The sequence below is a fragment of the Pleurodeles waltl genome, chromosome 2_1 (assembly GCF_031143425.1).
Source record: "Pleurodeles waltl isolate 20211129_DDA chromosome 2_1, aPleWal1.hap1.20221129, whole genome shotgun sequence".
Lineage (NCBI taxonomy): Eukaryota > Metazoa > Chordata > Amphibia > Caudata > Salamandridae > Pleurodeles > Pleurodeles waltl.
In genome coordinates, this window is record NC_090438.1 from 320,971,710 (window position 1) to 320,994,493 (window position 22,784).

Below are 22,784 nucleotides of genomic sequence, written 5' to 3' on the forward strand. Positions count from 1 at the left end.
TTTACCGAATCGTAAAAAGAGATTGCGACTCGCAATTAGGAAGGGGTGTTCCCTTCCTAATTGCGACTCGCAGTCCCATGTATGATTGTTTTGTGACCGCAAATGCGGTCGCAAAACAATCACAGTTAGCACCAGTGTCACACTGGTGCTAACCCATTTGCAAACAGGAAGGGGTCCCCATGGGACCCCTTCCCCTTTGTGAATGTCAGTAAAACATTTTTTCAGAGGAGGTAGTGGACCACTGCCTGTTCTGACAAAATGAAACTAAAACATTTCATTTTTGGTTTTTGAAATGCATCTCGTTTTCCTTTAAGGAAAACGGGCTGCATTTAAAAAAAAAAATGCTTTGTTTAAAAGCAGTCACAGACATGGTGGTCTGCTGTCTCCAGCAGGCCACCATCCCTGTGAGGGCGGCCATTCCCAAGGGGGTCGCAAATTGTGACCTACCTCATGAATAGTCATGAGGTGGGCATTTGTGATCCCCTTGCAAGTCGCAAATAGTGTCATTGACACTATGCAACATACGTTTTGTGACTCGCAAACTGCGAGTCACTCTGACTCGCAACTTGCGAGTCGCAAAACCAAACTTTGATACATGTAGCCCTTAATGAAAACACTACAAAATGACACAACACAGGTTTAGATAAATAGGAAATATTTATCTAAACAAAACAAGACCAAAACGACATAAATCCACAATACACAAGTCAAGTTATCACTAAAAATGTAAAAAGAGTCTTCATGTAATTGTAAACACACACTAATACTGGTAGCGTGAAACTGTACCTTGGGCGCGTCAAAAATAATCCCGCTCGGGCGAGTGTGCGTCAAAAAGGGCTTGCAATGTGTCGATTTCACTCACGAGCGAGACCTTGCATCGTCGGGTCGGCGTACGTCATTTCTTCTCTCTGCAGGAGAGCGATACGTCGATCCGGTCAGTACTCTCGGGCCGGGCAGGCCTTACGTTGTTTGCGTCAGAAATCCAGCCGCACGAGGATCTGGAAACCACGCAGCGCGAGTTGCGATCTCACCAGCCTCCGTCAGCGATGCTGTGTGTCGTTTCTCCAGCCCCGGGTGTCGATTTTTGGGTCGCGTTGCAGGCGAGTGTCGATTTTCTGCTGCGAAGCCGGCGGCTCAGAGATTTTTCAGCCACAGATCGGAGTTGCGTCGATCTTTTCCCCGCACGGCGTTCTATGCGTGGATTTCTTACTCTTAGGCAGTCAGCTTCTCCTTTCAGGGTCCCAGGAACTGGATGGGCGCCACTTGCAGAGTAGGAGTGTCTCCAGAGACTCCAGATGCTGGCAGACAGAAGTCTTTGCTGTCCCTGAGACTTCAAACAACAGAACGCAAGCTCTAAATCAAGCCCTTGGAGATCTTCACAAGAAGAAAGGCAACACAAAGTCCAGTCTTTGTCCTCTAACACAGGCAGAAGCAGCAACTGCAGGATAGCTCCACAAAGCACAGTCACAGGCAGGGCAGCTCTTCTTCCTTAGCTCTTCAGCTCTTCTCCCGGCAGCGGTTCCTCTTGGTTTCCAGAAGTGTTCTAAAGTCTGTGGTTTTGGGTGCCCTTCTTATACCCATTTTCTCCTTTGAAGTAGACCTAGTTAAAAGTAAAGTCTCTCATGAATGTGAAATCCTACCGTGCCGAGGCCAGGCCCCAGACTCTCACCAGGGGGTTGGAGACTGCATTGTGTGAGGGCAGGCACAGCCCTTTCAGGTGTGAGTGACCACTCCTGCCCTCCCTCCTAGCACAGATGGCTCATCAGGAAATGCAGACTACACCCCAGCTCCCTTTGTGTCACTGTCTAGTGTGAGGTGCAACCAGCCCAACTGTCAAACTGACCCAGACAGGGAATCCACAAACAGGCAGAGTCACAGAAATGGTATAAGCAAGAAAATGCTCACTTTCTAAAAGTGGCATTTTCAAACACACAGGGGGTCATTCTAACTTCGGCGGGCGGCGGTGGCCGCCCGCCAAAGTTCCCCCACCAGAATACCGCAGCGCGGTCAAATGACCGCCACGGTAATTCTGACTTTCCCGCTGGGCGGGCGGGCGACCGCCAAAAGGCCGCCCGCCCGCCCTGCGGGAAAGCACCAGCAACGAGGAAGCCGGCTCCGAATGGAGCCGGCGGAGTTGCTGGTGTGCGACGGGTGCAGTTGCACCCGTCGCGATTTTCAGTGTCTGCCAAGCAGACACTGAAAATCAATGTGGGGCCCTGTTAGGGGGCCCCTGCAGTGCCCATGCCAGTGGCATGGGCACTGCAGGGGCCCCCAGGGGCCCCACGACACCCGTTCCCGCCAGCCTGGTTCTGGCGGTGAAAACCGCCAGAACCAGGCTGGCGGGAAGGGGTCGGAATCCCCATGGCGGCGCTGCTTGCAGCGCCGCCGTGGAGGATTCCCTGGGGCAGCGGGAAACCGGCGGGAAACCGCCGGCTTCCCTTTTCTGACCGCGGCGGTGGAATAGCCCCAGAAGCACCGCCAGCCTGTTGGCGGTGCTTCCTCCGTCCCCTACCCTAGCGGTCTTGGACCGCCAGGGTAGGAATGACCCCCACAATCTTAAAATCAACTTTACTAAAAGATGTATTTTTAAATTGTGAGCTCAGAGACCCCAAACTCCACATGTCCATCCGCTCCCAAAGGGAATCTACACTTTAATCAGATCCAAAGGTAGCCCCCATGTTAACCTATGAGAGGGACAGGCCTTGCAACAGTGAAAAACAAATTTAGCACTTTTTCACTGTCAGCACATATAAAACACATTACTATATGTCCTACCTTAACCATACACTGAACCCTGCCCTTTGGGCTACCTAGGGCCTACCTTAGGGGTGTCTGACATGTAAGAAAAGGGAAGGTTTAGGCCTGGCAAGTGGGTACACTTGCCAAGTCGAATTTACAGTTAAAACTGCACACACAGACACTGCAGTGGCAGGTCTGAGACATGATTACAGAGCTACTTATGTGGGTGGCACAACCCACATAAGTAGCATTTCATTTACAGGCCCTGGGCACCTCTAGTGCACTTTACTAGGGACTTACTAGTAAATCAAATATGCCAATCATGGATAAGCCAATTACATATACATTTTGTAAAGGAGCACTTGAACTTTAGCACTGGTTAACAGTGGTAAAGTGCCCAGAGTAACAAAAACAGCAAAAACAGAGTCCAAAACACATCAACAACCTGGGAAACAGAGGCAAAAAGTTAAGAGAGACCACGCCAAGGATGAAAATTCTAACAGAAAGCATCATCTGTTGCTGCTTCATCGGGGATTGAGGTATCTGCATTTCCTGTGTAGGTATCATGGTAACCTGCTGCTGCATCGGCTGCAACTTTGACACCTGTGCACTGGGAATTTGCACCTGTTGCATAGGCTGAAAATTCTGCATTTGATTAACATTATTCTGAAAATTTGGATTAGGGCCCCTTAATCTCAGTCCTCTCATAGTCTGAAATGCATTGACGTCATTACTTTGCTGAACAACACCCTCCTGCACCATCATCGGACATTCCTGTCTCCATTGTCCCACGGCCCCGCAGATGTAACACAGCAATAACTTCTTCATTCCTTGCACATCAATCTGAACCACTACAGTGTTCAAATCTGGACCACAAATCATATTGCCTCCATGACCTCTACCTCTCATTTGAGGCTGGAACATGACATTTCCCTGCTCCTGTGGCATCTGCTGCACAAAAGTCCCCTGTACTCCTGTTTGAGATGCCTTAATCTGTATTACCATTGCCTTCTCTTTCAACGTTTTCTGCTTCAACTCAATCTCATCATTACAGTACTTCGCATATTGCAACACCTCATCTATCGGCTTCGCCTGCCAGCACATCAAATGACTCTCAATCCTCTGACCTATCTCAAGTCTCAGTCCCTCCACAAACCTAAAGACGAAATGCAGCATGTCTTTTGGCTCAATTGCTTCCTTGCCACTATATTCCTTGAACACCTTCAACGATCTCTCATAGTACGCATATATCGACTCCTTCACCTCCTGCACTGTTCTGTCAATTCTCTGCCAATCAACGTTTATGGGTGAGATCCTCCTTTTCAGGAACTCAGTGATGGTGCGCCTGTATTCTTATCCCTCTCTGGTTCATTTGTCTGCCAATCTATGGCTCTCTTACAATCAACCCACAAGTCTGCCTGGACCACTATTTCCAGGAAGGTGTTCAAGTCTTCCTGCAAACATTTTGAGAGCTTCACAAATCTGTCCGTCTGCTGACACCATTTTACCGGCTTTTCCCTCAGCTTTGGATAAATGTTTGTAATGACAGAATATCACTCCTATGCCAAGGGACATGAACAAACTGTCACCTGCAATCTCTCTTGTCGGTAAAATCTTTACTGGGTCCTTGCCCTGTTGCACATTCTCAGTAACCTCTATAGAGTCTTGTTTCTTTTTATCTTTCGTCTTTGCCCATCTGCCTTACCACTTTTCTAGTCCTCCCCAAACCTGAGCACTCTGCAGTAATTCCTTGAAGTGTGCTTTCATTCCGGCTGACCTCATGTGTTCAAAATCCTTTGCCTCAAAATCCAATCTGTAGCTTCTCTTTAGATGCTTCGTTTTCTCAATTGCTGGTGGTCTCTGATGTACCTTGCTCACCTCTCTTGTAATTCTCGGGCATAAGTATCTCAATTCTGCCTCTGTGTATGACTCTAATCTATTCACCCCCATTGCTCCCTCTACCAGTTCACTTGCTTTGATGCTTAGTCTGACACAATTGATCTGCTCTTCACCCTTCGAAGCATTCTGCGGAGTATTCAGCTTGTCCAACCATTCGTCAGCTGCTGAGCTGTCAGTCCTTGTAACAAAATGTTACTTGCGTTCATCAGTGACACCTGCTGTACCACTGCACTTGATGCCTGTGGTGTCAATAATTTCAAGCTCTGACCTGCACTAGGTCCATTTACAGCATCCGGAAGTGCAACTAGTTGACTGTCATTGTCGAGACGGGGCCTCTCACCTGAAAAGCAGGATGTCTTCAGGGGCGATGGTATGGCCCCGACCTCCTGGAACACGTCTCGGCACACTACAATTAGAACTGTGGTTGCACTTATCATGTACAAGAAAGACAAACAAGGGTATTAATTATATCATGTATAACTTTCCTGCATGCATAGGGTTAAACTAAAAGGAACAAAAACAATCCAAGTTATACAAATGTCCACTCTGGGTTTAAACAGTTAGGGTGGCACAGTTTGGTATGGTTTCACTGTGTGTGTGAAAAACCCTTCAAAAGCAAATTCCTCAAATCTGAAACACAGGCATGAATGACACAATTTAAATACAAGGGTCATGCTATTAAAGAAAGAAAAGTCACGCAAATGCTCTTTTAAAATTGCACTCTCACATTTTGTAGTACCTGAGCTCAAGCAGATTTCCTGAAGCACATTTAGGCAAGTAACTACAATAATAATGTAGAATGTTCAGAAATGCATTTGTCTCTTCAAGATAAGCACTCTGCCAAAATACGAGGTCTGGAATACACCAGCTGTTGTGTGTTGTGCTGGACTTTATTTTTCAATGCCCATTCTTTATGGGATGTGTCAGTACTCTTTATGAGTTTGACACTGAGAATTCTTGCTTAAATTCTGTCAAACTAGGAATTCATGAGTCATATGTTTTTGCATTATTTGTAATTCTGCATTTGCACCTTTATGGCATTTCATGCATTTTTCTCTTTACCACATTTTGACAATTCTGTATTAAAATTCATATTTTTGGCCTACAACTCAGTCTGTCACACTTACAATGAAAAAGGTAGCTAGTCTCTAACTGCTCGATTAACTGGAAATGCTAGAGCTAAATTACTTAGATACATTTTGGGGTGTTCAAATACTAGGGTTAATTTTATTATTGTGGTTCAGCTCCCAAAATTCTATGTCAGGACCGGAGGCTTCGGATTATGCTTTTCTCCCTCTTTACTGCAAAACTCAGCAGCCGATGAAATTTAACAAAACAAAAGAACTACATTTCCCATAAACACAGTAGTTCTAGTCCACCAATCACCAGAAACCTTTCCATATAACTGTCCCTTGTAGCATAGTCCTTCCTCTTTCTTTGCTGCTGCAGCCAAGAGATAAGTGTATTCCTTTCCTTCTGCACCTTATTCCTATTGTTTTTCTAGTAATTTTATGCCGGCACAACGTGGAGCTGGAGTGGGCTCTGAACGCGCTGCTGTGCACATTCCGCGCCGCGTGCTCTTTCCCTTTCGGATTTCTCGCCCTTTCATTTTTGAGGGCTCGGCTCGGCCAGAGGGGCGCGCTCGCGTCTAGCTTAGGAGTCGTTCCGACTCCTAGACCGCGGTGCGCGCTAGAGGCTGAGTCCTCTTTTACTTTCCATGCGCACGCATGCGCACGCCTCGTTCCTTCGGATCTGAAGAGAACGGGGAGTGTGCTGCGCGTCGGAGCTGGAGGAAAAGCTATTTTTAGCTCATTTCTCCACCAACTGAATTTCTCGAGCCTTAGAACGCCCGACGGGGTGATTTTCACATGAAAAAGATTGGCTGAGGGGTTTTAGCAGGAGCTCCCTCCACATCTGATATTGTTGTGCTAATATTAATAATAATAATTTAAACAATTATAAAAGAATTGTGTTTAGGTCAATTAAATACTGACCCTTTTTCCTGCTGGGAAAGAAAATTCCCCCCGTGATCTCCTCCATTTTCCTCTGTGGTCATGGCGTACTACGCTGGAGAGGATGATTTCTATCAGGACCAACCTGATTTTACTGATGAACACATGGAGGAAAGACTAGTGGAAGCCCTGGGTTATCATGTCCAGGACTCCGTAAATAAGGCTCTTATTAATGCGTTAAAGCCCTTTGCTCAGCCCTTACGACGATTTGGGCAGCGTGAACTGAGGGGTCACCCTCTATTAGAAGCTGGTTCGCAACCCGACCAAATACCTGATCTGGCTTTGTCCCAGGGAGCCTTAAAAAGACCTTTATCGTCAGCTGACATACTAGCGAATATGGCCGCCTCAGTGATGCAAGATCACGGCTATGATGTCTATTCATCCTTAGACACATCAGAAGGTAACAGAGAATCCTCGGCTAGGCCAGACAACCTTTCTTCCCCTGCGCAGTCCTCTGCTTCAGATCAGGATCAAGAAGACCCCAAACCATCAGGAAAGCGCAAATGCAAATCGCATAACACGCAAGAGAGTAGTTCCTCTTATCGCAATCTTTCCTTTGATCAAGAAAATATAATACATCCCAGGTCCACTGAATGGCTTCCATGTGAGGAAGTGGCGCAATACGTTCAAGATCATATCTGTAAAGGGTTTGACCGAGAGGTTAGAAACACCCTACGTTCTGAATGCCCCCACCCCTCGCTCCAGGGCAAAGTAACAGAGACTCCAGACCTTGATCCAAACATGGCGACTTTTATGTGAAAATTCTCAAAAGATCCGAAGAAGGGTCTGGATCGGGCCTGAAAGAATTGTCAGGACAGGCTCCTGGATATCTCTGGCCCCATTACAAAAATCCTTGAGTTGGCTGTCCAGGCCAAAGAGTCCGAATCGTCTCTTGACCCTCAGACAATTTTAGAGTGGGCTCAACGAGCAATCTGTCTACTAGGTAATGCGAACTGTGCCATGTCTACGGAGCGCAGACGCTCCTTTCTCATGAGAATTGACCCAAAACTGGCAGATTTAGCCCCCAATGATGCAGGCCCAGCAGCGAATGCCCTTCTTTTCGGTGACAAATTCGTGAAAGACTTGGGGAAATATATTGCCACCTTTTCCGCTTTGGATAAAGCTCGATCCTCCATGAGGAAAATGTTTAATAGAGGCCTTTTTGCCAGGGCCGGACGCTTCAGAGGCCGAGCGCCGGGCCGTGGCTTCAATCAGGCCTCAGGCAGTTACAACCAACAAGGATACTACCCCAGTTTGGGTTTCTATCCCTCCCGAGTCCGCAGAGGCCGCGGTTACCGCAACAGAGGCGGCGCCAACTCCGTCGAAGGACCCTCTACAGGTGAGAATTATTCCCTTTTCAGAAGTTTTCTTGGGAGGGAGACTGAAAGATCACTTAAGAGCTTGGGAACGGATTTCTCAAGATCCGTGGATTCTTCAGACTGTTCAGGCTTACAAGATAGAGTTTTATACACCGCCGCATCAGGCGAATTTTCCCCGTCCCCTTGTTTTTTTCCAAACAGACGGTCATTTCATAGACGTCGAGATTGCCCGTTTACTCCAGAAACGCGCCATTTGCCGTTCTGAACCACACCCAAGAGGGTTTGTAAGTTCGATATTCCTGGTTCAGAAAAAAGGAGGTGGCTCTCGGTTAGTTCTCAATCTGAAGGAGTTCAATTCCTGGGTGGTCTATCGACATTTCTAAATGGAAGGCATTCACCTCTTAAGAGACCTTCTGTTAGAGGGGGATTTCCTGGTTAGGTTGGACCTAAAAGAAGCTTATCTTTCAGTTCCCATCTTCGAGCCTCACTGACGGTTCCTCCAATTCAGTTGGCGGGAGACTTGGTACGAGTTCTCCATCCTTCTCTTTGGTCTTTCTTCCACCCCGTGGTGTTTCACCAAACTTTTAAGGTCAGTGGTCCAACTACTCAGAGAAAGGGGCGTTTGTCTCACTATATATTTAGATGATATTCTGATCATGGCTCAGTCGGAAGAGTCAGTCCTCCTTCACCTGACATGGACAGTCCATCTCCTACAAGACTTGGGATTTCTCATCAATGTAGACAAATTGGTCTTAATCCCGTCCAAAGTTGTAGAATTCTTAGGGTTTCAGGTAGACTCCGTCAAAGCACAGTTGTTTTTACCTCCTGCGAAGAGGAAAGCTATCAAGAAGGAATTGAGGAGAGCCCTTGCCTCTCTGACTATATCATTGAAGACCCCAGCACGCCTAGTGGGTCTTTTAGCTTCCTCAATTCAGGCAATCTTCCCAGGGCCTCTCCATTATTGAGCCCTTCAACGTCTGAAGATTCTTCACCTTCGCAAGGGCCTTTCGTATGCAGAGCAGATTACTCTGACGAACGAGGCCCGGTCAGAAATCAATTGGTGGCTAGAACACATGGATGCCTGGAACGGCAGAGCGATCTTCGCTTCGAATCCAGAGATGATTATCAAATCAGATGCCAGCCGGTGGGGCTGGGGAGCCTGCTGCGGCTCTGTTCAAACGGGGGGGTCGGTGGTCCCAGGACGAACTAACCCTTCACATCAATTGCCTGGAGTTATTAGCGGGAGCTTTTGCTATTCGATCCCTGTCTCCCCAACAAGGGAAATGTTGTATTCTACTCAGGATGGACAAAATTTCAGCAGTTCAATACATCAACCGTCTGGGTGGGACCAGGTCCCGGGTACTGGTAGAGATTGCGAAGGGGTTTTGGCAATTTTGTCTTCTCCATCACATACCAGTGAAGGCGGAATACATTCTGGGTCGAGCCAATCTCATTGCGGACTGGAATTCTCGGTTCCTCAGGGATAGTAGCGATTGGAAGCTGGACCCTCTGGTATTCAACAAGTTGAACTCTCTTTGGGGTCCTCGTGGGATGGATCTCTTTGCCTCCAGACTCAACACTCAACTGACATGTTTCTTCAGTTGGAGACTGGACCCGTTGGCGGCCGGGACGGATACATTTCTCCAATCTTGGGAGTCGGGGATGCGGTATGCATTTCCCCCATTCATCATGATTCAGAGAGTACTCTCTCAGGCGCGGAGACAGAGGGCAGAATAGATTTTAGTGACGCCCATCTGAAAGGCTCAGCCTTGGTTCCCTTGGGCAATGTTGATGTCTTGCGCTCCCCCTGTAGCGATTCCCCAGGACCCTTGACTATTGTTAGATCCGGTGAAATCTCCACATCCATTGATAGGGAAGGAACAACTAAACCTCATGGCGTGGAGAATTTCCGGAGACGCTGGCAAATGCCGGGAGTTTCGGACAACGCAATGTTCTTCTTGTCACAATCTTGGGCTCCTTTCACTCACAAACGATATCAATCCGCCTAGAAACGATGGCTGATTGGTGCAATCAACGAGATTTTGATCCCGTGGGGTCTTCCATTGTTATGATCGTCAATTTTCTTTCAGAATTAGCGACGCAAGACCTAGCTTATAGAACTATTAACAATTTTAGATCGGCAATTTCAGCGGGGCATCCCCATATAGGAGGTAAACCGATTGGGGAACACCTGTTAGTGTGTAAGCTGTTGCGGGGGATTCGCATGGTGACCCCTCCTCAGCCCAAGTATACTTTCCTGTGGGATGTCGATATTGGTTTAAAATTCTTAAAATTATGGCCGAGCAATGAGGACCTTTCACGCAAACAACTTTCAGCGAAGTTGACTATTTTGCTCTGTTTGTTATCATGCCGCACAGTGCCTGATGTGCGAGCTCTGGATTTAGCAGGTAGAGTATTTACTCCTTCGGGAGTCTCGTTTACTATTTCTAATCGTACTAAGACCTGTTCTAGAAGTGTTGCATACCCAGCTTTCCCTCACCATCAAAAGCTATGTATTGTAAAATGCTTAAAAGCTTATGAGGAACGTACTAGAGAAGTGCGTCAAAATTTTCAGGGTCTTACAAAAATCCTTTGGTCCTGTTTCAGCAGCGACGTTAGCACGTTGGGTCTGTTGGATCCTGCAAGAAGCTGGGATTGATATTTCGCAATTTGGGGCACATTTTGTCAGGGGAGCGATGGCATCTAAGTCATTCTCGTATGGTTCTCGTTTAGAGGACATTATGAGGGCGGCTGACTGGTCATCGGACTCTACATTTAAGGTATTTTATCATAAACTAATTGTAGATGTGGTGTCAAATGTGAATCAGCTTTGAACTAGCATAATCCGAAGCCTCCGGTCCTGACATAGAATAAAAAAAATGTGAGCTATCGCGTCAAGAATTTTCAATTCTATTAAGGACACGGAGGCGAGGATTATCCCTCCCATGGTTAAAATATCTGATATATTTCTTATCTGGAAAACAGAAGTTTTTTGTACTACTTTAACTTTACAATTGTAACATTCCCACCCTAATGATGTAGACGAAAGACTAAAATTCCATGAATATTATTATGGCTTGTTCCTTTGTTTTCTAGGTCTGGAAATCAAGGGTGTTTGATCAAGTCTGGATCTTCCGTTTGGTTCGGTTGAAGTTCTAATAGTCTGAATGGTGATGATCCCCGTCACGACGCGGTGTCAACCCAGGAGTGACGTTGGATACAGGTTCAAGAGTGTCCTGTTCGGTTTCGAGTAATCTTATGGTTTATTGCAAAGAAAGAGGAAGGACTATGCTGCAAGGGACAGTTATATGGACAGGTTACTGGTGATTGGTGGACTAGAACTACTATGTTTATTGGAAATGTAGTTCTTTTGTTTTGTTAAATTTCATTGGCTGCTGAGTTTTGCCGTAAAGATAGAGAAAAGCATAATCCTCGCCTCCGTGTCCTTAATAGAATTGAAAATTCTTGACGCAATAGCTAGAAATTTTTTTACTCTACCGTATAGAATGTGAACCTGCTCGGCAGTCAATCCCAGGAATATGTGGCGCGCGTACAACCTTAGTGGTTTGTTGTCGTTCAGAAGCTCTGTACAATACGGTCAGTCTTCAAGGGTTTCCAACTCATGCAGCATGCACGTGGTGCGTTTACTCTAACAACACTATTCATGTAAAATAATTCCAACTATGTTTTCTGGTATAGTTCAAACACCTGCATTAGTTGAATGGATAGGCAATACCGTACTCGGGGGTTTGAAGAAGACGAGAGCTAGCTGCCTGGGTAGCACTGACATCCTTTGTATATATTGGAGAAGCTCCGCCCCTTCATTCATTGGACCAACGGCTTTACTCCTCCACGGTCTCCAGTCCATTGTTCGTCCCTCCCCCTGACAGTTCTCTTCGTGGCTCCGCCCATTCTCCCCCCCCCCCCCCCCCGCTTACAAACACTTCCTCGCTCAGCTGTCACATTTGTACCCGCCTTCTTTTTGGAGCTTGTAACGGTCTGGTCTCACTTGCCCCTGTCAGTTAGCTTCTGGGCCACGCCCAATCCCTGCACATCTTCGTTTTGGACCCGCCCCCTGGCCACTCTAGAGCTCGCGCATGTCCCGTTAGCTGTGGCGGCGCATTTCCTAGCGACCCCGGTCCCCCGCAGCATTGTCAGTGTCAGTTTTGTCTCCGCAACATGGCGGCGGCTCAGGGAGGCGGCGGCGGATCCGCGGTAGCGGCGACCCCCGCTCCCCTCACTGCTCCGCCGCCCTACCCACAGCTACAGTATCAGACACCGGGGGGCCCGTGGGCCGCGGCTGGTACCCTGCAACAGCAACACACGGCTCGCAGTTTGGACCGGGCAATGGAGGAGGCGGTTACCTCGGGCATCCTAAGCCTGAGCGGCCGCAAACTGCGCGATTTCCCTGGGGGCGGCTACGACCTGACGGACACGACACAAGCAGGTGCGCTCGGTGGTGGTGGGTTTTCCATACTGAAATGGCAGAGACGAGGAAAGGGTGAATGATAAAGATAACCTTGGACTGAGAAGGCATAATGAGGGGTTCATCCGCACACTGACAGGTGGGAACTGTGTGAGGCAAAAATCAGAACCTAGGGAGGTGGCTACAGAGGAGCATACCTGCACCAATTAGAACATTTGATCTATCCTTGCACTGCTTGAGGATGTGGTGTACGTCCTTTTAGCGCAGATGTAGTCTTATAGCTCTTGTATTCAGAGCATCGTCGGACTCTAGGCCAGCAGCCAGATTGGTATTGGTCTGCACAGAATTCCAGTAGCTATGCTTTATGGCTGATGACGAGAATGATTGCCCTGTTTGTGCACTTCACGGTGCAATAAAATGAGCTAGACATCTGATAACAGCGATGGCCCTTTGGGCGGTGTTGTTGGCCTTGTTATCAGGCGATGCACTCAGGTTGTTTGAGTGTTATGACGGCCCCTAGTTATCACCATATTCGCCTATCACGTGTCTGATGCCATATCAGGTAGCATTTAAGCTTATATAACGTGTCCCCATTATAAACCTATCGACTTACACTGCCCATTTGCACCGCTGGTGCTATGACTTATATCGTGTTGTTATTTTGTTACTGCACATTGTTAATCAATTGTTTTTTAACACAGATAAACATGGGCGCTTGTTCACCGAAATTTAAGGGGTAGCAGGTACGACATAAAGCATGCTTTGACCTCTAATTATATTACAGATTTAGCCACTTGTCATAGCTTTAACCCATTATCAGCCTCAGTTTTACTGTTGAGTTGTTAAAGGGAGAGTAAAGAGCTGAAACTATAGGAATTAAACAGCCTTTAGAAAACTTTTTTTTCTGTTCCTTCAGCTATCTTCATAACGTCTGAGACCCTGAGTTGCATGAGCAGTGGCAGGGATACCAAGGTGCGCTTCCCCTAATTGGCTTCACACAGTCACGTACTTTTAATTGTAATTGCATTTATATAGTGTCCGGCACTGGAACCCAAGGTTAGTGGGTTGTCCAGTATTATTGGTTACTGTTAGTTATTGGGAATAGTCTTGTGCTCTCAAAACAAACCATTCCATGCTGCCATTCCAGTTTCCTTAGGTTGAACTAAATTAGTAGTGGTTAGTTACCATCATTAGTCGGGAGCGTGTGAGCTCATGCACATGGTTTATGGCATTAACAGAGGAGTTTTTTTTTTAGGTTGCAACGGTATAACTTTCCGAGGAAGGAAGGAGGCATTGTGATCTTGCAAATGACTTGTGGGACAATTGCAGAAATACAATACTAGCGAATAGGCTAACCACGCATGTGTCACAGTAGGTTGTGCTGAAAAAGAGGAGGCATACAGGGGATGGGAGGGAAGGAGAATGATATATGAAAGTGAGAAGAAAAAAAGGAGGCTACAAACAGAAGTTTTAATGAAAGATCAGTTTTTAATGTCAATCTTTACGGAATGTAGTGAATATTATTGCAACAGCATGCAATTTGAGGATGCAAGAACGTAAAAAGAAACAACAGTTTTGGCTTGTGCATATTTTGCTGTAGTATGATTTTTTTGATAGATACTTGTGAGATAAACTATCTCTTTGCTGGTAGGCTATTGCTAGACCACCGATCCAGCTAGCTAAGTTGATCAGCTCTAGGAATGACTGAAAAATAATGGCACGACTAGGACACATGTTGAGAAATAGGAAGATATTTAGGTTGAACTCAGAGTGAGCAGTAACTTCAAGATCACAGCAGTATGATAATATACATGCAAATGAGGTATACATTGAAAAGGAGATTCTGCAAATGGTGGAGTTGATGTATTTCCGGTGTTCATCCTTTGGTTTGACTCACACTGTTAATTACAAAGTAGTGGGGAATCCATTTGAATGCCCCTCGTGTGCATTGGCACCAGATTGGATGTGAGGATAGCTTCTTAGACAGTGGAAGTGTATCACTTGCATTCCAGTGGCTGGAGGGCAGAATATGCAAACGCTGGTGTGAGTGTGGGGATTGTGAAAGGACTCCCTTTAAAAATTAATGAACCTCCTAGAATGGTGTGTTTTGGGGTTTTACCTCTTCAGAGTAGAAAAATGCTCCTTCTTGAAGTCTTCTGGGTGTTCTTTCTTCATGTATTGCTCTTTTACGCAGATCGAAATGGACTCTCAACTCAACGTTCTGGATAACTCCACCATAGAAAGCATAAAAGGCCCTCAATCACTTTGCATTATTCAGTGATTTAAATGAAATCCACCACTTGACCTGGAGCCAGCTCACATTTGTCAGCGATCCAAGGATATCTTGTGTTTATTTCACTACAGTCTTTATCTGATTCGTTTGTCTGCTGATTGCTGTTCACACCTGCTATTCAATTAAAGCGATCCAGCGTCTTGGGTGACCGTCGTCCACCTGTGCCATGTGGTAAAGCTGATTCCTTGGTTACTGTGGATGCCACTGTTTCCAAAAATGCAGCCTTCTAATTGGTGCTTATTCCATCTCACACAGACTGAGACTGTGTATTTATCTCTTGGGTGGTTTGTTTGCATACCTTTTGTTTTAAGATGAAGTGCACCCGTCTTTTAGGCACTACAGATTTTTCTATTTTAAGGGATGCACTGGTCTTGTGTCATGTTGTTCCTCTTTTTTTCCAGATATTTAGCAATGATGCTCTTGTGACACTTGCTTCTTGTGTTCAGGTGAGATATCTGGGCAACTATGCTTTGCATAACTCTTTCTGGTAACAGGTTGATCCCTTCTTTTTTGCAGTCACATTTTCCTCCATATGTGTTACACATTGATGCCTCCGTTTCCTTGTGTTACATGACCGTTGCTAGAACGCTGCAATATCTCTCGTTTAAGGGGTTTATTGATCCTCTTCGAAGGTTAGTAGTGGCATTCAAGATTGTATTTAATGTGGGGCCAGTGTGTGCATGCTCTTCTATTGAGATGAAACTGCCCATTGTTTTCTCTGGTTCACCCTTGTTTAGAACAGGTTTGCTTGTTCAGAGTTCCATTTGACTTTTCAAGAGAATTGTCCTAAGCCACTGGTGCGATTAAGTCGTGTCCATACCTGCAGCTCCATCTGCCATACAAGGGCCTCGCTGCAGGTTCGAGACACGGAGCATACTGTTATTAGTTTGCATTCTTTTTTTTTTATCATGTCCTCGGAGAGGATTTCATTTTTTTTGCATATTGTTTATGCTATATTTTTTTTGTTTTTACCTAAGCATGTTTGTATTTGTTCTGTTTCGTTGACGACCTGTTAGATTTTATTTACGCGTCGTACCTTTTGACGATGTTGGGAAGGTGATGCATATTACCCTTTAATTTGAGCAAGTGGGTACCCTGAGCCATATCATGCCTCAGCAAGCTTGCTTGGTCAAACGGCAGTGTTTCTGCGGTGCGGGACAGATTTTCAGAATGGAGCCATTTTCGATTTGGGGCTAATTCAGAACTGCTCTTCATGGACGGGGAATAATCAGTTATCTTCCGAGGGAGCGCTTGAGCATTGTGTTTTGTCATCCATCTGTGATAATCGTGTAACGATGTTGCCTCAAACATTTTCTTTGTTCTGCTTTTAGGCATGCTTTTGTTTTCAGTGACGCCTGATTTGGGTAGCGCTTTACACGATTTGATGATAAGGACGTGGTACAACCACACGAATAAAGGCCTTACAGATCGTATTTACATTATCTGCCTGTGGACCCATTGCAAATAATGGCAAGCGTTTGTTTAGTGATCATCTCAGATGGCGATGTTTTTTATGTATAGCACGAAGCAGAATTATTGGACACACGAATATATTATTAATTAAATCATTTTTTAGATTTTGTGTACTTCACAGCGGACAGATTTTGCGCAAGTTTGTGCTCTGGCTTTGTAACCTTTGTATGACTGTTATTTACATTTTTTTGTTTACATTTTCTACAACATTTATATGTAACAGTGCAGTAATATTGTCCAGCAAGATACCATCAGTGGCAAGCTCACATAAATATCAAAAGGCATGTCATATGTCGAACAAAGAGTTGAAGTAGGAAACTAAAGTAGATTATGGGACAATTTCCTTTGTGGTGGGATGAGGCATGTTGGTAGACTAGTGGGATTCCAGTGGAACCTGGGTGACAACGTTAAACATTGTTATGTGATAAAATGGTGCTCTTAAATTGGAGGTATAGACATTACTACCCCTATATCATTAGTATGATGACTTTATTAACTGGTTTGAATCATGTGGGGCTGTATAGTATTTACATGTTAAAAAAGGTAATTAATTAGTCTGTAAATTATTTGAGAAATAGTCGAGGTAAACCATGATTGTGACAGCTTCATCTTGCACATTTGGTCAATCTGTTGTTGAGATTTGTCCTGGTATAGCTTTTAAATGTTCTCATCTGAAATTACTTAGGGTTTACTTCCTGCGCTGAAAACGCCTATGGTCTGAGTGTTGCTGCTAGCGAAGTAGAGGAGATGTCAAGACTCGTCTTTTAGAAAAAAGCATCTTTTTTTTTTTTAACTTTTAGAAAACGCAGTCTCCAAAAATTAAGGGCGCACCCTAATGAAATTTTGAACTGCCAGAAAATAACAAGCACATCAACAAAGCCCAATCTAAAATACTGTTTATGTGGGTCATGCCTTCTGCATTCCAGGAGTGACTAAACAGCACATTTCTTTTCTTCTTAACTATGCTCAAAATGCTGCCTCGTGTAAGTTTCTGTGTAAGAAATTGGACCACAATTGTTGTCCAGCTCTCCTGCCTACCGGCCTCCTCGGAGTTGGATCAAATACAATGACAGTTAACAGTTTCTAGCATGAGTACCTACTCAATTCTGTCAGTGTTCTTGCAACCATTGTTTTCTGGCATACTTGAGTTTTGGTCCCCCGGTTTTAGATGGCACTCAGGCGATCCCCTAAATCTGCTGCTCTCGTGCAGTTTTCCAACAGGTGTGTGTGTGTGTGTGTGGTTTTTTTTTTTTTTTTTTAAAACAAAATTTTCTCTTGTTTGCTCCCTAATGTGTCCCCAAGATGACAGGAAAGCAAAGGAGATGGTGGTTAGAGGCCCGAGAGAGGAACACCTTTTGCCAGACAGCCCAGCTTATCAGTCTGTTACTACACTTTTTTTTTCTCTCCCCCCAGAAATGGTTCTTGATTTTAACGGGGCAATACGGATCAAGATACAAAGAATTGACACCTTCCATCTGCTCCTGCATTCCAGCAATGCCTCTCTCAAAAGGAATCTTGTTCTAGGATTGCAGCTGTGCTGCGGTCACTGATCAGAAATCTTCTCTTGTGGGTGATGCTTCCCCTCTTGAAGAGGCTCCTGTTCCATGATTACCGTCCTGCTCCAGCCACGAGCAAAAATCCTTTTGGTATGAGTACGGTTGAAGGGGAAGAGAAGCTTCTTCCCTCTCCAGCAGTACCCCTATTGAACTATTTGTCCCTCATTCTGTTTACCTGAGTTCTGTGATTCTTTTTTATCCCTTGTTTGGAGCAGGTATGCAGCAAACGTAACCTGCTGCCTGAGCAGAGATCCTTAATGCTAGACATGTGGTACTTAAGAAATGGGAGAATTCCTGCCCACCTACAGGTACAGGACCTGATACACACTGCCACAAATAGTGTATTCCCTGCTAAAGGGAGGCATACCGCTCTATTACCAGCAAATCGTACCCTCACTTACAAAATCCTCTAACTTTGCTTTTTGAGAAAGAAAAGTAAACACCTATCTCCATGGCGAGTGAGCAGGTAGATTTTTCGAGCCCTGCTAGGGGTACAGATCCCTTCTAACTCTCCAGACCTCTTTTAGGACCTCCAGAGAAAATGGTAGAGTGATCTTGATGAGGAAGACTGGGTTGAGACGAGGATGACACCGTGTGTCCTGTCCATATTGATGCGGCTCTGGTTAATGCAATTTAAATAGTGTTTGTTTTCATCCTGTTAGGCTACGGAAGTGGGGAGGGCTCCATCGCTAAATTGTCCATGATGTGTTAGTCTGCAAACCAAAATTTTGCATACAACACAAGACTGCCCTGTCATATCCAAATGCTGGACCATGCTGCTTGGTTGTCTAGTATGGGTGGTAGGATACTCTTTTCCCTTGGTCCCCAAGATGGTGTTATTAGGGATTATGGATGAATGGGATGGTAGTTTGGGGTGTCCGGACTCTGGTGGGAATTGAATTGTCGATTCCCAGGCAAGTGTGACCGCCCACACCCACATCCCCATTCTTGAGGCATGACATAGGGGAATGGACTAATGTGCACTTGCTGAAGAAAGTCTATGAACGGCCTTTGGTTGCCCAGCTAAGATTTTGAAAAGATGGAGATTGGAAGGCCATTGGGGGAAGATGGTGGCCTACAATGAAAAGACTTTCCTATGTGTTGGAGGTGACTTTCTCTCTGTCATGTGTGGCTTGGTGCACTTGGGCTGGTGGAGGTGAGTGTGTGCGCGTATTTTTATGCTCTAACAATCTATATTTTATTATTTTAGTACAAAGGTCTCTGTTGATGTTGGTTGCTGTTTTTATGATGATAAAATCTAATAGAAATATTTTATAACAAAAACGTTGTTACTCAAACTCAGGTTAGTCATTTTGTTACTGGACTATTTTGGTTCTGATTGTTTACTTTCACAAACACCTCGCTTCCCTAACTGTGCCACTTGCTCCGGAGCTATGATAGATTTTCTATTGGGTTTTTTTGCTCTTGGTTGCTGCCCTTATTGAAAGCTACTGGGTCCGAAATTTGAAATTAGCCATGGAGCTATTGAAGACTTCCAACCAAAGGGAGGTGGAGGCAGTTGTATCTCCCTGTTTTTTCACAGGGCTGACTTATTCGGTGCCGGACTGTTGACCAGTGATATTAACTGCTAAATTTCCACATGTAGTCTCGTTTAGTTGTATTTGTTTTGTTTGTTAGGTTTTGTGGATTATTCCCGAAATAAACCCATCACTTGCTTGCTTACTCCCTTTTTGTTTATCTTAGGCTTTGGTGAAAGGTTGTCCCTTTTCAAACAACAATTTGTAGTGGAAACAGGACAGGTGAAAGGAAAGCTTCCTGGGAAAAACTGATACACTTGACTTTCAGCAAATGGCAAACATGATTGTGGAATAGGTTTAGAAAACTGAATCCTTTCCTCATGACAGTATTGTGATTCGTCTTTAGCAAACATTCTGTGAGGTGGTTTAAATGTTGGTTTTCACCAAACCACAGATCAGTTTATGAACTAATACATATGCTTATTCAAGGTGACATATTGAAAAGAACGAACTTGATGCTTTAGGTTTACCACGGAGGTGAGACAGAAACATAAAATCTGAGTTCCCAGGTATGATCACTAATTTGTTTTCAATAATAGAAATATGGTGAAGAGTAAAAAATAAAACAGTAGATGTGAAAGAGAATGTAAAGTTATTAGCTTGGGTGGCCTGGAACTCGGTAGAATCTCCATGCTTGACTACCTCTTCCCTTTTGCTTACTGTTGTGCTACATCCCTACACATACTCACAAAACTGATTAGATTTTTTAGCTAGTCTGTAATTTTTAAGCTTTGCTGAAGAGAATATTTGCTCATAGTTGGAAGAGAGATTTGTTATTCTTGGTGGTCTTAATTGACTTGTCAATGTAAAAGCTAGAGCTGGTACCCTGAATGTGCGCAGTGCCGCTAAAATGTGCTTTCTCAGCACTGATTGTCCTTCCATGTTGTGAATATTAATACATGGCTTCTGTTGTTTAGTGCACCTTGACGATTATATAAGTAGTTTTTGGTGATATAGTTGCCTGTCAGGCTTCCTAACCCCTCCCCCGCTGTGTAATACTACTTGAACAGGTAGCCGGCGCTGAGCTAAGAACTCTATTATGTGCATCATTGTTTCCGGCTTATCAGAGCCCCGGTCAAATATTTTTTCTATGAGTAGTTGTAATTTGCATAGGAAAATATTTGTGGATCAGCCTTAAACAGTGTGGTAGATGTAGGGAGAGTTCCACTACTTGGTGTGCTCATGTGCTGCATTCTGTTTTTCCATCTTGCCTCATAAAAGGAAAACTTGCATCTTTAGGTTGTGCCAGGGATGCTGCTGGTGTGCTTGGTGTGATATCATTGTGCGATATTCTTGTATTGTTGCGCAGCGTATCTCCGTAAACACTGGTCTAAGCATGACTCAGTAAGCCTGTGCTATACAAATCATTGCTTAATAAAAAAACAAAACGCTTTTCTTAATAATTATTTTAACAAAATATTTCAAGAAATGATTTAAAGTAATTTTCCTAAACTTAATGTGAATGTACAACCAAATTCCATTCATGAGTATACACTTTGAAATCTTATTCACAAAACAGAAGAGCAGATCCCAGTAAATTCTTCACGGCCAGCGTCAGAAGATGAACATTAAACTCAAAACGAACTTTAACGTTTTTTAATAAAATTATTTTAGATGCAAGGTGTGTTTGTTATTGTCTTTCTTACAATATGTTGGTCTCTTTGTCCTTTTCGTATTGAATGTTTTGACCTCTTACATACTAATTGTGTTGTACGACAGACAATGAAATGAATATCGGGACTGAATTTGGTGCATGTCAAAGATACTGTCGTGAAAGAACCAGGGCTTTGGTTTACACTAGTGTGAATTCCCCGCTCTGCTCTCCATTGTCTCGCAATGCCTGCCAGTTCCAGCCTATTACATAGCCGACATTCTAGCTCCTCACCCTGCCTACTAAGTCTAATTACGTGTCTCTATATTTCACTCTCTCTCTCTGTAACATTAGCCTCATACCCTCTCCTGCTTAGTCTTTCACTCATCTCTGTCTTTCTACCCCGCCATCATTGTAACTTCTACACGGTTCCGCCTTTTTCAGTTTTTTCTCCTCTCTTTCTCTTCCTTCGTCTCTTCTGCTCATCAGTATCATTCTTTCTGAATACTCTTCTGGTCCTGGCACCGACTCCACAACCTGATTGTCTCTTGTACCTGGCTTCCACCCAGCAACAGTTAGAAGACTGCTTGGGACACTGATTACCAGTCAGAACAACAACTAGAACAAGGGAAAACGTGAGTGTGCATTGCATGCGACATAGTTACCTGCTGCCTTGTCAGTTTATGTCCAAGTGTTTGCTTGGGAGAAACTCTCAAATTAGGGAAATGAGCAGTAAAGATACTCTCATAACCCATAGCTGTCAACTGACCCTGATTTAGATCCTCACTTCATTTAACCCTCTCTTACGTTTAGTGTAATTAAAATTTTCTTAAGAAATGATCAGGCTGTTACATTTATTACAAAGTTTGAATTGAACAAGCATTTCATTATCAAATAACTCCCAAATCTGACTTGACTTTTAGCTGGTGCCCCCTGCAACTCAGCTAAAGTCACAGGATCTTAAGTGTCTGTAGTCCTTAACTGAACCATTGTATGGGCAATGCTAGCACCAAATACCATTTACTCTAACAAACCAATACTATTGGCTTTTATAATGCCCGTTTCTTGTGATTATGTTGTCCTTTGTGCAGGTTTTTGATGTTTGCATACAACCAGCATTTGCTATAGGGCTACCATCGGTGTGCTCATCATGATGGATTGTGTACATCATGAATTTTTAGCTATGGCTAAGTTAGCTTCTTGAGTTGAGTACTTAGAGTGGGCTTTGGTCCAGCCTCGCCACAGCCACTGGCTTGAGGCATTGTCAAAACACCTTGGACCAGCTCCAGGATGTATGTTACCATCACTGTCTTGCTATTGGCTGTGTCTTATGGTGTTTCTCTCTGTCCTATAGGAAGTGCTTCAATTAGAATGCACAAGGCTCTATTTTACATCTGAAAAGTATACTTTGTCACATTGAGTACAAAAAAATCATGTTAAGTTAATAATGTTCTTTACTGCAAGACGTATTGATTCACTTTAAACGTGAATTGCCAGGCACTGCAAACTACAGTTCGTCTAATGGTTTCCAGTGGAGAAACAATGATTTGGAGTCCCTCTGAGTTATGCTGCGGCGTCACTACTGAAATTGAGTGAATCCAGCAGTTCTCCTGTTTCTGCTGCGGGCCGTTCCAGACATACACATTCAGTGCAATTGGTATTTTCAGCACAGCCAAAGGCTATGACTCATCACTGAAAATGCGTGTCAGCCCTCTTAACTTTGCCACTTCTTGTTTTGTGATGGTAGTGCGTGCAGGCCTCTGGTATCTCTGTCTTGCCCTCTTGTAGCTCTGTGGGCAAAAGGGAGTGCACTGTGGGCTGGAAAGCACCACAGCGCATTCTGTTTCCTCTCTGACCATGAAGTATATTCCTGTTTTATCACAATTTCCTTTTTACTTGTATTTCCATATTCTGGTATTGACAAAATAGAAGTAGACA

General features: G+C 44.5%; 1 protein-coding gene across 3 annotated transcripts in view; it reads left to right on the forward strand.

Moving 5' to 3' along the window:
- Positions 1-12,044: 12,044 nt before the first annotated feature.
- The window catches only part of LRCH2 (leucine rich repeats and calponin homology domain containing 2), a 743,639-nt gene continuing 732,899 nt past the window's right edge, over positions 12,045-22,784 (forward strand). For 2 of the 3 annotated variants that reach the window (XM_069212552.1, XM_069212555.1), the window contains exon 1: positions 12,045-12,416. In XM_069212552.1, the coding sequence (XP_069068653.1) occupies positions 12,149-12,416 (268 nt within the window). In that variant the 5' untranslated portion in view covers positions 12,045-12,148. The remainder of the gene's footprint in view (positions 12,417-22,784) is intronic. The other variant, XM_069212554.1, reaches the window with a different exon arrangement.